We start from the raw sequence: 13,309 nt of genomic DNA, 5'->3' as shown, positions 1-13,309 counted from the left end.
TAATGTAACATGTTACGCCATTATCTGTTCCTCATTGACTTTCTTTCTTGCACAGAAGTGAAACCCCACCAGTCAGACATCGAGACACAGGACCACCTCAGTCCTTTGTGAGTGGTCTACAGGTTTCAGAGAGTGGACCTCGGCATGTTCCCCAGATGCAGCGATACACACTGATGGACCGCCTGGATGAGCAGAGACAGGCCCCCTGGCAGAATTCCCTGCCCAGTGTTCAGGCAGAGCTGGAAAGGGATAGGCGGGTGGAGATGTCTTCACAGCTTCAGCATTCACATCTGGAGCGCAAGGCAGAGCAGGAGTCAATGCCTATCCGAAGGGAAACCACACAACTGCAAAATGAAGACAAAAAGGTAGAACAGCTCGTGATGCATGTGTCACGGGAATCTAGCCAACTTTCCAACACTCTGAAGAAGGCAGCACCCCATATTCAGGCTGTGGAGGTTCTGCAGCACAAGGAAGACCACTCGGTTAAAGAGAACAAGCAAGACGAGAATAGAAAAGGTGACAAATCCAACCGTCAGGATGTGCACAGACCTCAGAGGAAGGAATCAAAAACTGAAACCCGATGGGGACCACGGCCTGGCAGTAAAAACCGTGATGAGATGAGTGATAAACCTGCTCGGAGAGCTGGCCCCATTAAAAAACCAATACTGAAGGACATGAAGCGTGAAGACAGTGAGCAGGAAATGGAGAAGGGCAAGCCTGCATCGGGAGAGAAGACCCTTGTTAAGGGGAAGGACAAGCCACAGGAATTCAAGCCCGAGGCTGAGCCTTCAAAGCAGGACTCTTCTTCAAGTTTGAAAGTGAGCCAGCCTGCCTCTTCTGTGTCTGTCTCCAATAAGCCTTCGCAAGGCCCTCCTGTCTCAAATGTGCAGGATGACAGAGGGAAGGCAAAGCCTTCTGGGAAGGATCAGAGGCCTGAGAAAGTCAAAACGTCCAAACCACCTCAAAAGGACTTGAACAATGGCCCTCCAGCCTCTCGGCGGAATAGAGACAGGGATAATTCATTTGACCGTAGTTATTCGGGACGAGGCCGGGGCAGAGGACGCGGAGAGTTCTTCTCGCGGGGAAGAGGTTATCGAGGAGCCTACGGTGGCCGGGGAAGAGGAGGCAGAGGCCGCAGCAGGGAGTTCCGAGGCTGTAGGGAGCCCATGTACCGAACGGAGGAGAGTGGCCCTAAGAGCTCTTTCAGGCCACGGAACCCCAGTGAGACGCGCAGTGAGGGCTCAGAATATGAGGAGATTCCGAAACGCCGTCGCCAGAGGGGCTCAGAGACTGGCAGCGAGACTCATGAGAGTGCCAGTGATGTTGCTCACTCTGACAAAGAAGTCTCCTCCAGCTCCAAAGAGCCTCCCAAAGAGTTCCGAAATCCGGATCAAAGTCGTGCTGACAAGAAGAACAGAGCAGACCCCCCAAAGTTTGCAGACAAGATGCCTCCCCGGCTAAGTGACTCTTCACGTGGCAGGATCTTCACTCCACGTGGTGTGCCCTCTCGGCGAGGTCGAGGAGGTATGCCCCGTGGTGGTGGCGGCGGTGGTGGCGGAGGTGGCCGCCCTCAGCAAGGAGGCTGGGGGCCTTCTTCAAAGGTATCCCCTCCCAAGAAGCAGCCCTCAAAGGAGCAGGTCAAAGCCCCAGAAATCAGGCCTCCTGATGTTCCCCCAGGCAAAGAGTCAGAGAAAAACCTCTGTGAGAAGCCACTGTCGCAAGTTGGTGAGTCTACGGCGCCTGAGGGGCAGCCTCACCGGTCAGAGAGGCCCCTTGACAAACCACCGAGGAGGCGGCGTCATGGGCGCTCACAGCAGCAGGACAAGCCACCACGGTTCCGCCGCCTGAAGCAGGAGCGGGAGGTGGCTGCCCGCATGAATGGCGAAAGAAACCTCTTCCCTGCTGAAGCCTTGCCGCCAAACCCACCTCCCAACCCGCAAACAGAGGAGATCAAAGAGGTTGTGCGCAACGCTGCCGGCACCAAATCCCCCGACTTATCCAACCAGAACTCTGACCAAGCTAATGAGGAATGGGAGACTGCTTCTGAAAGCAGTGACTTCACGGAGAGGCGGGATAAGGATGGCATGTTCGTGAAAAATGCCCCTGGGGGCATCAAGTCAATTGATTCCAACTCTGCCCAGAAGAAAGAATCGTCCAAGCGTAGCTTCTCCAGCCAGAGACCTGGGATGGACCGACAGAATCGGCGCTCAAACCCAGGAGATTCAAGTGGGAAAAGCAACCGAAATAGTGCTGGATCTGTGAGGAGTGAGAAGCGGAATTGGCCTTCCCCAAAGAATAGGAGGTGAGTGAACAGTGATGGGCATGAGGCAAGCATCTGATAGAGGTGAAGCTGAGGTAAAAGAATAAGGTTAAAAACTCCTCCAAATTTCTGCTTTTTGTGACAGATTGTGCACTTCATAGAGGGGAAATTATAGCAGTATTTGGTTTTGGTTACCTGAGTAATTGAAGAAATCAGCAAAGTTGCCTGCTACTAATGTCTGTTTAGTGACCCTTGTAGAAAGTTTAGATGAGACCAGAACTGTATTGTTCCTGATCTCCTCTGGTGTCCCCTGCATGCACCCACTGAACTCTGATTGCTGACATTTTAGTGCTTTAAGATGGCTGATATCTAGGTGGTCTAGGCTTTTCTGTTGAAGAAAGGCCTCTTCAGTGCTCAACTAATTGATTGCCAGTGGAACCATATCTCGGCATGAATGGGCAACTTCAGGAGTAGGGGAGGGTAGGATATTAAAGTATCTGTACAACACTTAACCTGATCAAGTCTGTGGGGGAGAGCTGTTTAGTTTTCAAGTCTGTGCCATTGAGGAAGTAAGGCAGTCCAGTAAAGAGTTTGAAATGTAACCTTGGCAGGCCAGTGGAAGACCGGACAACTCTCACCGCAGCTCTTCCTCAGAATGCAAGTGCAGTGTTCAGAGTGGATAGGATCATTCCCAGCGACTCTGCTGCCATCCAGAAAGCCATTGCAGAAGTCAACAACCGTCACAAGGATCGCAAAATGGCACCTGGCAAAATGAACGAGAAGAATGACATGCTGACACAATTTGATCTGAACAACTATGCAAGTAAGTCCAGGAAGAATGTCCTTTAACTGGGTGGGTTAAGGTGATGTGTTTATTGTGAGCATATTGCCCTTCCGTATTGTTCCTACGGCAGTGGTGGACTATGAGGTAGGTAGACCCAAAATTCTATTGGGGTGGTGTCCCCAAGTGGAGTCAAAAGATGAAATGGGAATACAGTTCCAATTCTGTCTGCCTCTTGCACTGACCCATCTTCCTACCTGCTCTTTTTTCTTCACTATTTTAGGTGTTGTGATTATTGATGATCACCCAGCAGTTTCTGCAGATGATGAGTCCATATCTCCTTTAAATGACGGCTTTACCCGTGTCCTTTCAAAACGTCAGAAGAGAATTCTGGATGATGAGCGTCGCAAAAAGGAAGAGCATCTACTGCAGGTAAACTGTTCAAAGGCAAGCTCTTGTCAGGAGTGCAGCCTGTGTTTAAAGATTATCTAGATAATGGTGAATCTCCATTGGTATTTAAAGATGATAAAGCCACAGATTAGTCTTGTGTTCAGGGTAGGGTCAATGGCATTGGCTATGTGATTTATTTCATTTGAGTCTGTGCTGAAAACCAAGGTGGCATATGCTAAAGGTAACTTGAGGACAAAAGTGTACTTGATTGTGGTGTTCTCCATGGGCTGCCATTATTGGAATCCATATCTTGTACAGATCAACACTTCTGAAAATGAAAGTCAGTTCTAGTCAGTGACTTTGTTACTTGGCACATTGCTAGTCTTGGATCTGCAGCCCAGCCATAGCACATGGATGCTCCTCTGCATACTGTTGGTGAACTGTTTCAGAAAAGCAGCAAATTTGCAAAATCATCAAATCTTGATGCTACTTCATTGTAGAATGTCCGTGCAGAAGAAAATCTGAGGTAATAATGCTTTTGTGCTGAAATGCATGGACGGTTTAGAGAAATAAAACTCAACTTAGTTCCATTTCAAATTAATTAAATGAACATAGCTACCCATTGCCTTTTTTTTTTATTTCTTTCCCTCCTGCCCCCCATCTGCCCCAAAAAAGTCCTATTGGACCTTCAGGCTGAGTGTTGAAATAACAAATTGCGAAATTAGTAGGAAATGGTGCCGATCAAACCAGAAACCTCATTGACCAAGACCATTTGCTGATTTTTGCCTTCTGCCACGTGCAAGGACTGACTGCCAGCTGAGTTTGAGGGGTGGACAGGGAATGGTTTTGGCAGTGAGTTGTATTTGGAATCATGTGTTTTGGTTATCTTGTGGTACCTGATACTTCCTAACAGCTTTAATGTAATCTTTATTCGCCAGAAGGGTGTTAAAATCTGTGCAGTGGATAATCTGCATCCGTCGTTACCTGGCTTCCCCAAAAAGCAGTCTGAGAAGGTGACTCTTTGTAACATGGAGTCTGAAGAGAGCTGCAAGGGTCAGACCAACACAGCTGATCTGGGAACCCAGATTTGGAATACCACGCATTCCGGTATGTCATTCTATAGTACGAATGGGAACATGAAGTGCGGGCATGGATGAGAAGTTTTAATGTATCAAAGTACATGTGTAAACCTGTAAGTAATTAGAAGCTTGAAGAACTTGGGCAATATGTTTATTTGTGCACAACACCCAGATGACATGTTCTAAGAAATATATTTGCTCGCCAAGTGAGGTTTTAATTTTGGCTGCAACTTTTCATTAAACTGTCTTGAGTACACTGACAATTGCTTTGTCTTATGTGTGACACAAAATTGCAAAAAAAAAAATTAATACTCATCTAGTTAATAGCTTGTAGAACATCTCCAGATACCTGCCGTGTGCCTAGGTCAGGAAGTGAGCCAGGGATTCAGCTCCTCTTAATAATTGAATTAATCCGGTTGGCAGTGAATGCATATGAGATGAGGATAAACTGAGTTTGATCATGATGGCCCTCATCCAATAACTATCAACATTTGTTTCCATTTATACTTGAACAAGATTGCTAGGAGCTGCTGGCACTGAGAGATTGACAGGCTCAGCATGTGTTAGAATCTTCCAGCAGGTGTAGTAACGTTTTTGTGAAGGGATACTTGCAGCATTCAACATTTTGGCAAGAGCAAATATAGTTTGGGTTTTTAATTTTTCCTTGTGCTCTCAGCTACCTGTGAGTTCAGGAGAGGTTAACAATACAGGTAGAAACAATTTGGCTATTGTTCCTGTATCAGGTTTTTCCAGTCAAAATGTGATACACTTACATGCTGTTGCAAAATTAATTTTGCAGAGAAAATTGGGTTGCTGGTTCTGACTTAGTGGGGTATCTCTGAATTTAGAACACTGTGGGCTGAAATCCTGATGCAGAAATTTGAGAACAACCCAGGCTTTTGGATGAGAGGTCGAGCCAAGGCTCCTTCAGTTTTGGGTGATTGTGATAGATGCCAACATACTTTTTAAATATGAGTTGGTAACTTCTCCCCAGTCTTGCCCAATAATTATCACTGAACCAAAATCAGATTTAGTGATCATCACATTGATGTTTTTGGCAATTTACTGTATTAAAAAGTGATTAGTGATTGCTATGTTGCAACTGTGACCGCACTTCAACAATAACAATAGCAGAAAAGGGTGGCAATGGCCTAGTGATATTATCGCTAGAATGCCAGTCGAGACCCAGATAGCATTCTGGGGACCTGTGTTCGAATCCTGCCATGGCAGATGGTGGAATTTGAATTCAATAAATATCTGGAATTGAGAGTCTAACGATTACTGCAAATCCATTGTTAATTGGAAAAACCCATCTGGTTCACTAATATCAGGGAAGGAAACTGCCATCCTTACCTGGTCTGGCCTACATGTGACTCCAGACCCACAGCAATGTGATTGACCCTTAACTGCCCTCTGGGCAATTAGGGATAGGCAATAAATGCTGCCTAGCCAGCAATGCCCTCGCCCTGTGATTGAATGAAAAAGTTGACTGTAAACTTAGGGCCATGCATGATGCTGCAGAAATGACAGACCTTTCGTGATAAGTCTTGTTGAAGGAGATGACTATAGAGACAGTGGATGCCTTTAAAATTCTGAAGATTGCGGAGAGGATCCTATTGCTGGAAAATAACAATCGTAACCCCATTATTAAGAAGAGAGGGAGAATGGAGTACCACAGACCTATTACTTTGTCAGTAGAAAATAATGGTGAAATTGAGTTAGCATGAACTTATTAAAAGGAAATCATGCTTGTAGCCTAGATCAAGTAGAATCAGTGGGTATGTGTTAGTGGATTTTTGGTAGACTCTTGATAAGACACTATACAGGAGATTCTCTAAACAAAATTAGAGAGCATTAAATTAGGAATAATATTCTGTATGGATTGCAAATTGGTTAACAGCAGAGTAAGAATGAGCAGATTGTTCTCGGAACGGCAGGTTGTGACCCAAGGATTGGTGCTACAGCTGCAGCAGTTCACGACATAAATGATTTAGATATGGGGACACATTTTAATAACATTTGCAGATATGTTAGTTGCGCAACTAGTTGGGAAAACAAGTTGAGAAATGTGCAAGGCTTCAAGCAGACTTGTCCAGACTTGGGTGAATGGACCAGAACATGGCAGATGGAATGCAATAAGTGTGTTTTTTTTCTTTTTTCTTAATTTCTTCAGTGGCGAGAGATTGGGAAGTCAGTGCCCAAGGAACCTGGATATCCTTGTTCCCAATTCACTAAGTTAGCATGCAGGTGCAACTAACAATGGGGAAGGAGAGTGAAGAAGGGTCTAGGCCCGAAACGTCAGCCTTCCTGCTCCTCTGATGCTGCTTGGCCTGCTGTGTTCATCCAGCTCTACACCTTGTTATCTTGAGGAAGGAGAGTGTTGTGTTGACTGCATTCACAAGGGGATTTGTTTACAGAAGTAAAGTGTACGCAATGAGCTGCCAGAGGAAGTGGAGGAGCATGATATAATCACAACATTTAAAAAGCATCTTGATGGGTATATGAATAGGAGGGATTTAGAGGAATATGGGCCAAATGCTGGCAAATGAGACTAGATTAATTTAGGATATCAGGTCGGAATGGACGAGTTGGACCAAACCATCTATGCTGTACGTCTCTATGGCTCTGTTGTAGTTGGCCTTGATTAGACTTCCCCTGGACTATTGTGTACACTTTTTAGTCTTGCCCAAGGATATACATGCAAGAGAGGGATTGCAACAGACGTTCACCAGACTAATTTTCGGGATGGCAGGACAGTCTTAGGAAGAGATACTGAGGAAACTGTGCCTGTGTTCTCTAGGGTTTTGAAGAACGTGTGGTGATGTTGTTGAAATCTAAAATTCTTCCCAGTTGTGATTGTTTGGATGTAGATGAGCTGTTTCTCCTGGGTGGTGAGTCATGAACCATGGAACATAGCCTTGGAATGAAGGCTAAGTCATGTAGACTGAAATGAAGGGTGCTGAATCTGAGGAATTCTCTACCCCAGGGAACTGATGAAGCTCAGTCAGTGAGCAGGTTCCAGACACACGCACATTGATTGCTGGAGTTGAATGACACCAAGGCAATATGGAAAAGGGTGCAGGAAAGTCATGATTAGGTAGGTAGTCAGCTATGATCAAACTGAATGACAGTGTAAGTTCAAGAGGCTGAATGGTCTGCTTCTGTTCCTACGTCCATCCGGCCTCATTAAAGATACTTTCAATGTGATGATCAAGTTCATTGTGTGCAAAGGTTCTATTAAGGTGCACATGTTCATCACAGCAATCGAAAAGTCCCCAAATGCGATTGGGGTGTGTATGATTTTGCTGTTTAATACTGAGTCTTTGAACTTCTAACCTTGACTTTTTTTTAAAAGAAGGTAAAACATTCTCCCCTCACTAATCTTGCAGTTGGCTCCCTGACTCCTCCAGCAGCCTCCGGTCTGGATACTTGGATCAAACCTCTGAATGTCTTTGCAGAGGCAGCCAGTGCTGAGGTAAGCAATGTTTCCTGGACTCTGTAGATGACGTGTGAATTGCCTTATTCTGATTGAAAGTATTCGTTTCTTGAGTATCCTGCAGATGTAAGCATGTAACTGATTATTCGGTAACCTGAATGTGTGTCACAGGCCACAGTTAGACGGTGAAACACTGGTAATGGACATCCCTTTGAGATTGTATCTGTGGAGCTTTTTAGCATTTGATGTATGGGTGGTTCAAGTTCTACTGATCAAGTAGTCAGAAGCGAAAATAGTAGCAAATGCTACTCAAAGGCTGATCTTTCCATGCCTTTATTCAGGTAGATCCTATGATCTTTACTTTTTTTTTTCCCCTTTCCTATTCTTGAACCCTAGTCCCCAAAACCTGCATGGCCACTACCCCAATGCCAAGCTTTTCCCGAAGCAGTGTTGCACAACACTGTTTTGTTCCTTCTCTCAACAACTCCAATACAGCAGGTAACAGCCATACAAATAGAAGGAGCCCCATTGATTTCTACGTCATTGCCTGGTTTTTGTTTTCGTGTATCGCCATTTCCCAAAATTAGTGCCACATTATCTGGAATAAAACCAGAATGTGTTAGCAATGCTCAGGTCAGGCAGCATCAGTGGCAATTGAGAAAGCTGACATTTTAGGTGGCTGAGGAAGTTAAAGATAACATTTGTTTTGAGTGAGGGAAGAGAAAAGAATAAAGTAGTAGGTCTGTAATGGGGAGGCGAACAGTAGAGATTAAATCACAAAGGGAATGATGATAGATAAACAGGAAAGAAACTGATGTCTGTAAGAGACTGGCCGAATCACAAACTCCTGTCTGAAAACCAAAAGAGAGAGGCAGGAGGGATAAACTAAAACTAAAGAAAAATGGAACAAAATGAGGGTTGAGGTTTTGATCTGAAATTGATCGTTCCAGACGACGACAACAGCTCAACCATGCCCATAGGTTTAATGACCAGGTAGCACCTAAACCTGCGATACTTAGAACCACTCCTCATCACCCCAATGTCCTCTTTTCCCTTTCCAGCACCTTTCCATGCAAGAGTGAAAGATGCAATAAACACCTGCCCTTTACCTCCTTCCTTCACCCCAGTATAAAAGAAAATATGATAGAAAGGGTATCTTGGTTTCTTTTATGTACATAATTCGTTACAGATGGCAAGATAGGTAGAGAGCACAGTTCAAGAGGCATGCAGTAACCTAAATTTATTGGAGCATAGAGTACAGAAGTAAGGAAGATATGCTGAATGTTTTCAAAAGACACTAGTCAGCCCTCTGCTGGAATATCGTGTACCATTCTGGGTGCCACTCATTGGTATCAGTGGTGAATAGGTTTGCAACTGGTTCCAGGGATGAAAAATCTGTCATGAAGATAACTTGCACAATCTTAGACCGTTTTCCTTGGAAAATGCTAAGAGGAGATTTGTTTGAAGTTTTCAAAATCTGATCTGAACAGAGTTGATAGGGAGAAACTGTTCAGGCTCATAGGAAGATGATCAAGAATGAGTGTGCGCAGACTTATTGATTTTACAAGAAATACATACAATGTGAACAAAGGCTCATCACTCGGAGCTTCAGGTCTGGGAAACAATGCCTGGAAGGATGGTGGAAGCAGGTTCAAGAAGGTATTAGGTGATTATTTCCATTTAAATAATGTGCAGGGCTACAACAAGAATGGCACCAAGTCATGATGCTCAGAGAGCCACTGCAGACACGATGGGCTGAATGATCTCCAACACCATTACCAGCTCGGAGATTTTCTCCATTCAAGGCCCCAAGCAAACAGTGCTTTGCTTGTACTTTACACTTAAAATACTGTATTCTCAATATGGCTCCTTTATGCTGGGTGACTGCTTTGTAGAACATCTCTATTTAGCATGCACTTGGGCTCGCCTGTCAATTTAAATCTTCTCCAAGCTCTCAGGTTAACGTCTCTGTCCTCTGCCTCGTGCAAAGCTTGAGAAACAGCAGTTCATCTTCAGTTGGGCATTTTACAACTTTCCAGATTTGGCATCGAGTTCGTCAGTTTCAGTTCATAACCTCTGCCCTGTTTTCTTATCTCTGTGCCAGTTTTGCTTTCACTCTGCTTTCAGGTAACAGCAGTTCAAGATTTGGCTATTCACATCGTCTCCAGGCCCACCTTTTTGTTTCTGATTCTCATTACCACTCTTTTTCAATTTCTTCTGCCTCCCATTCTTTGACAATGCACCTGCAACTTGCTTAAAACCTATTGTACTCTTGACTTTCTCCCCAGTTTGTTGAAATCCCAAAGATTGAATTGCCTGCTGCTGATACTTGCTGTGTAAGTTCAAATGGCATAGTCACCTTGAACAAGGGTATTGGAGAGCAACTGACATCCATGAAATGATAGTCTCACAGGACCTAACATACATGCAGGGGAGAGAAGAGACAGTAGATTTGCTTTTAGGAATAATACTTCAGTCTTGAAAGATTAATTAGCTTTGTAAGCAGGTGTGAATGTACTGGCTGTGACATACAGTTGCCAAGGAAAAGAGTTGACGGCTTGCATTTTTGAAAAATGAACATAGTTCACGCATCTTGATTAAACTGCAGCGTGTATGTCTCTGCCCTTTTTGTTTCAAGGCCAGCCAGACTGACAGTGGGGTGGATTTGAGCAGCGACTGTCAGGTCTCTTCAACCAGTTCCTCGCAGCGTAGTTCTCCAGCCAGCAACCTGAAAACCGACACTGGGGAGCGTGTTGGTCTTATTAACCGTATCGGTACAAAGGTGGTTGAGATTCGATCAGCAGAAAACCAGCTCCTAGAACCCAAAGAGCAGAGACAGAGACCTACTAGAACAGGAGCACTGAAAGAAAATAAGGTATAGCACTTACTGTGATGACACGGCCTCTCTAATCACCTTGCTTGCTGCACAACATTGTTCTGAATGTACTTATTCTACTGATTACCGGTCACCACTTCTGGTAGTATTCTTGCTTCTCTTCATCGCCCAACCTGCCCTTCAATTGCCATCCATAATGCCCATTCTTCATTTGTGACTGTACACAGTGAGTTTCAGCAGGCAAAGTGTTTCACGGAGGTAATTGCATCTATTCTGATGCTGTAACTGTTTAGCCTGTGTGAGGATAAGTGCATTCACAGAACCACTCTCTACTTTTCTAAATGGCTTTTTGAAAAGCATTTTTGAGTGAGTTCTGATTTTATTTGTTCCTGGGGCACAGCTCTCTCCCATTCCCACTCCCTCCTTCCCACCTGCCATCACTACATTGCTTTGCACTTTAAATGCAGTTTAATGTTTAAAAATAAAGTTCCATGTGTCAAAAGTTAATTGTCATTGAAAATCTTTCCAACCTTGTGGCAAATATGCTGTAACATGGCAAAACTCTAGAATTAATGGAGTGCAAGGGCTTGGGCTATTAGTATACAAAAATTGCACTAAGATTTCAAATCATACACTGGTCGTCGCATCATTGAAAAAGATACCTTTAGTAGAAGGATAGCTTCTCTCCTAGTATTTCCTGTCCAAGTGTAAATCTCTTTTTAGGCCCACAACACTTTTTTGATTTCCAGTTTTCTCCATTTTTTTTTGCCACTTGTGCATATTTTCTCCTCCCTCTGTGTTGTCAGCCCTGCTCGCAGGTGCTTTGGCTGCGTCTGCTGGCGTTCTACATCTTCTTTTTAAAAAAAAAAATAACAACAACAACCTCCCCTCTCTTCCCTCTTCCTCCAAAGCTGCCTTTTTGGCTGTATTTTTGATTGTGCTCCATCTACTTTCCTCTAACTAATTAGATGTCACTAAATCAGTTCGAGTCATTGTCTTTCACCTAGGAAAATCTAATTGCTATTGGAACTGCATGTACTTGTTTTCTTGAATAGCAGATCACTCATAGAAGCAAGGATTTTTGACAGGTGGTGATGATGTAGCATGTGCTTGTAATACATGCAGCTCAGCAGTAAGAGAGATTTTCTTTGAGTGGAAGGAGAGTTGCACGTTGAGTGGGATTGTTAATTGTACTGCAGATCATGCTCCTAAAGATAAACAGTAGAATAATATTGGTTCAAAGTTTACTACTTAGATTATGGGCCTTTCTATCTTCTCACTCTGAATCTACTTTAGTTGTAAGTTTGCATTGTGCCGATTTTAGGAGATATATACCAAAAAATATCTGTACTGTTCAGGTGCGTGGTGTGGGCCTGGGTTATAACAAAAATGGAAGAGGGAGATGAATTTAGCGCCATTCAGACTTTAGCTCCTCCCCTGGGCAGGAGAAACATTGTTTCAAATCTCTGTGACAAATAGAGCAATTTCAAGCCTAAATAGCCTAATGGCCTTGAGCTTCTTCCTCATTGCTTATGACAAATAGATTTCAAATGCAACTTTGTGTAGCTTAGAGGTGGATATTGGTGGTGCTGCTTTGCTGTTGCATTAAGCCCTGCTGCTGAAATCCACCTGTGCATTGTTGCATTTTATATTCCACAGAGCTGGCCAGATACCAAGAATTGAAGGACTGTTGACTGTACCTTGGCAAACAAACAATCATAGAGTAGTAGCTAAAAAGAAACAAAAACAGAAGTTGCCGGAAAAGCTCAACAGGCATGTTGAGCATCTGCAAAGAGAAATCCGTGTTAATGTTTTGGGTCTGGTGATCCTTTCTCGGGACCTTTCAGTTCTGAGGAAGGGTCACTGGACCTGAAATGTTAACTCTGATTTCGCTTCACAGATGCTGCCAGACCTGCTGAGCTTTCGCAGCAACTTTTTGTTTTTGGTTCTGACTTACAGCAACCACAGTTCTTTCAGTTTTTATTTAGTAGCTAAGTAGCGTTGAATGGCCGCATAAGGTCCTGCAACTTCCAGAATTAGGGGGAAATACATTTTCTCATTTGGTAGGACCTCAAGATGGTGAATCCACTTGATGCCTGCTGTGATTAAATTTTTATTTTCCTCCTTGGGCATTTTCCCCTCTTCTGTGACAGGCGCTAGAGCTTTTGCACAATGACTATTCTTGATCTGAGTGCATGCAGGAATATTTCACATAGATGACTACAGAAAAAAACAGATCCTTCCCTCCCCTGCTTTGCTGCATCCACCGTTCACTTCACAGTGGAAGGGCTGGCTAATCTTGCTCTTCCTAGCCAACCCAGGTGTCACTGCTTCAGTTGTCATGCATTGAAGTACTCTGGTTCAATGTGTATTGTCCACTCCAAATGCAAAAATTCTACCATGGTCTATAAATAGACTGAGGCATATCAAATCATAGATAGTAGGAACTGCAGATGCTGGAGAATCTGAGACAACAAGGTGCAGGGCTGGATGAACACAGCAGGCCAAGCAGCATCATAGGAGCAGA

At 44.1% G+C, this 13,309-nt stretch overlaps 1 protein-coding gene across 1 annotated transcript in view; it reads left to right on the top strand.

Annotated features, from left to right (window-relative positions):
• LOC109921534 (protein PRRC2A-like) overlaps nt 1-13,309 on the top strand; it is a 94,892-nt gene that overhangs the window by 77,514 nt on the left and 4,069 nt on the right. The window contains exons 17-22 of the mRNA XM_048616660.1: nt 56-2,302; nt 2,872-3,083; nt 3,325-3,473; nt 4,370-4,538; nt 7,900-7,985; nt 10,585-10,821. Coding sequence (XP_048472617.1) covers nt 56-2,302; nt 2,872-3,083; nt 3,325-3,473; nt 4,370-4,538; nt 7,900-7,985; nt 10,585-10,821 — 3,100 coding nt within the window. The remainder of the gene's footprint in view (nt 1-55; nt 2,303-2,871; nt 3,084-3,324; nt 3,474-4,369; nt 4,539-7,899; nt 7,986-10,584; nt 10,822-13,309) is intronic.

This window comes from Rhincodon typus, chromosome 35 (assembly GCF_021869965.1).
Source record: "Rhincodon typus isolate 14 chromosome 35, sRhiTyp1.1, whole genome shotgun sequence".
Classification (NCBI taxonomy): Eukaryota; Metazoa; Chordata; class Chondrichthyes; order Orectolobiformes; family Rhincodontidae; genus Rhincodon; species Rhincodon typus.
This window is presented reverse-complemented; position numbering and strand designations above follow the sequence as displayed.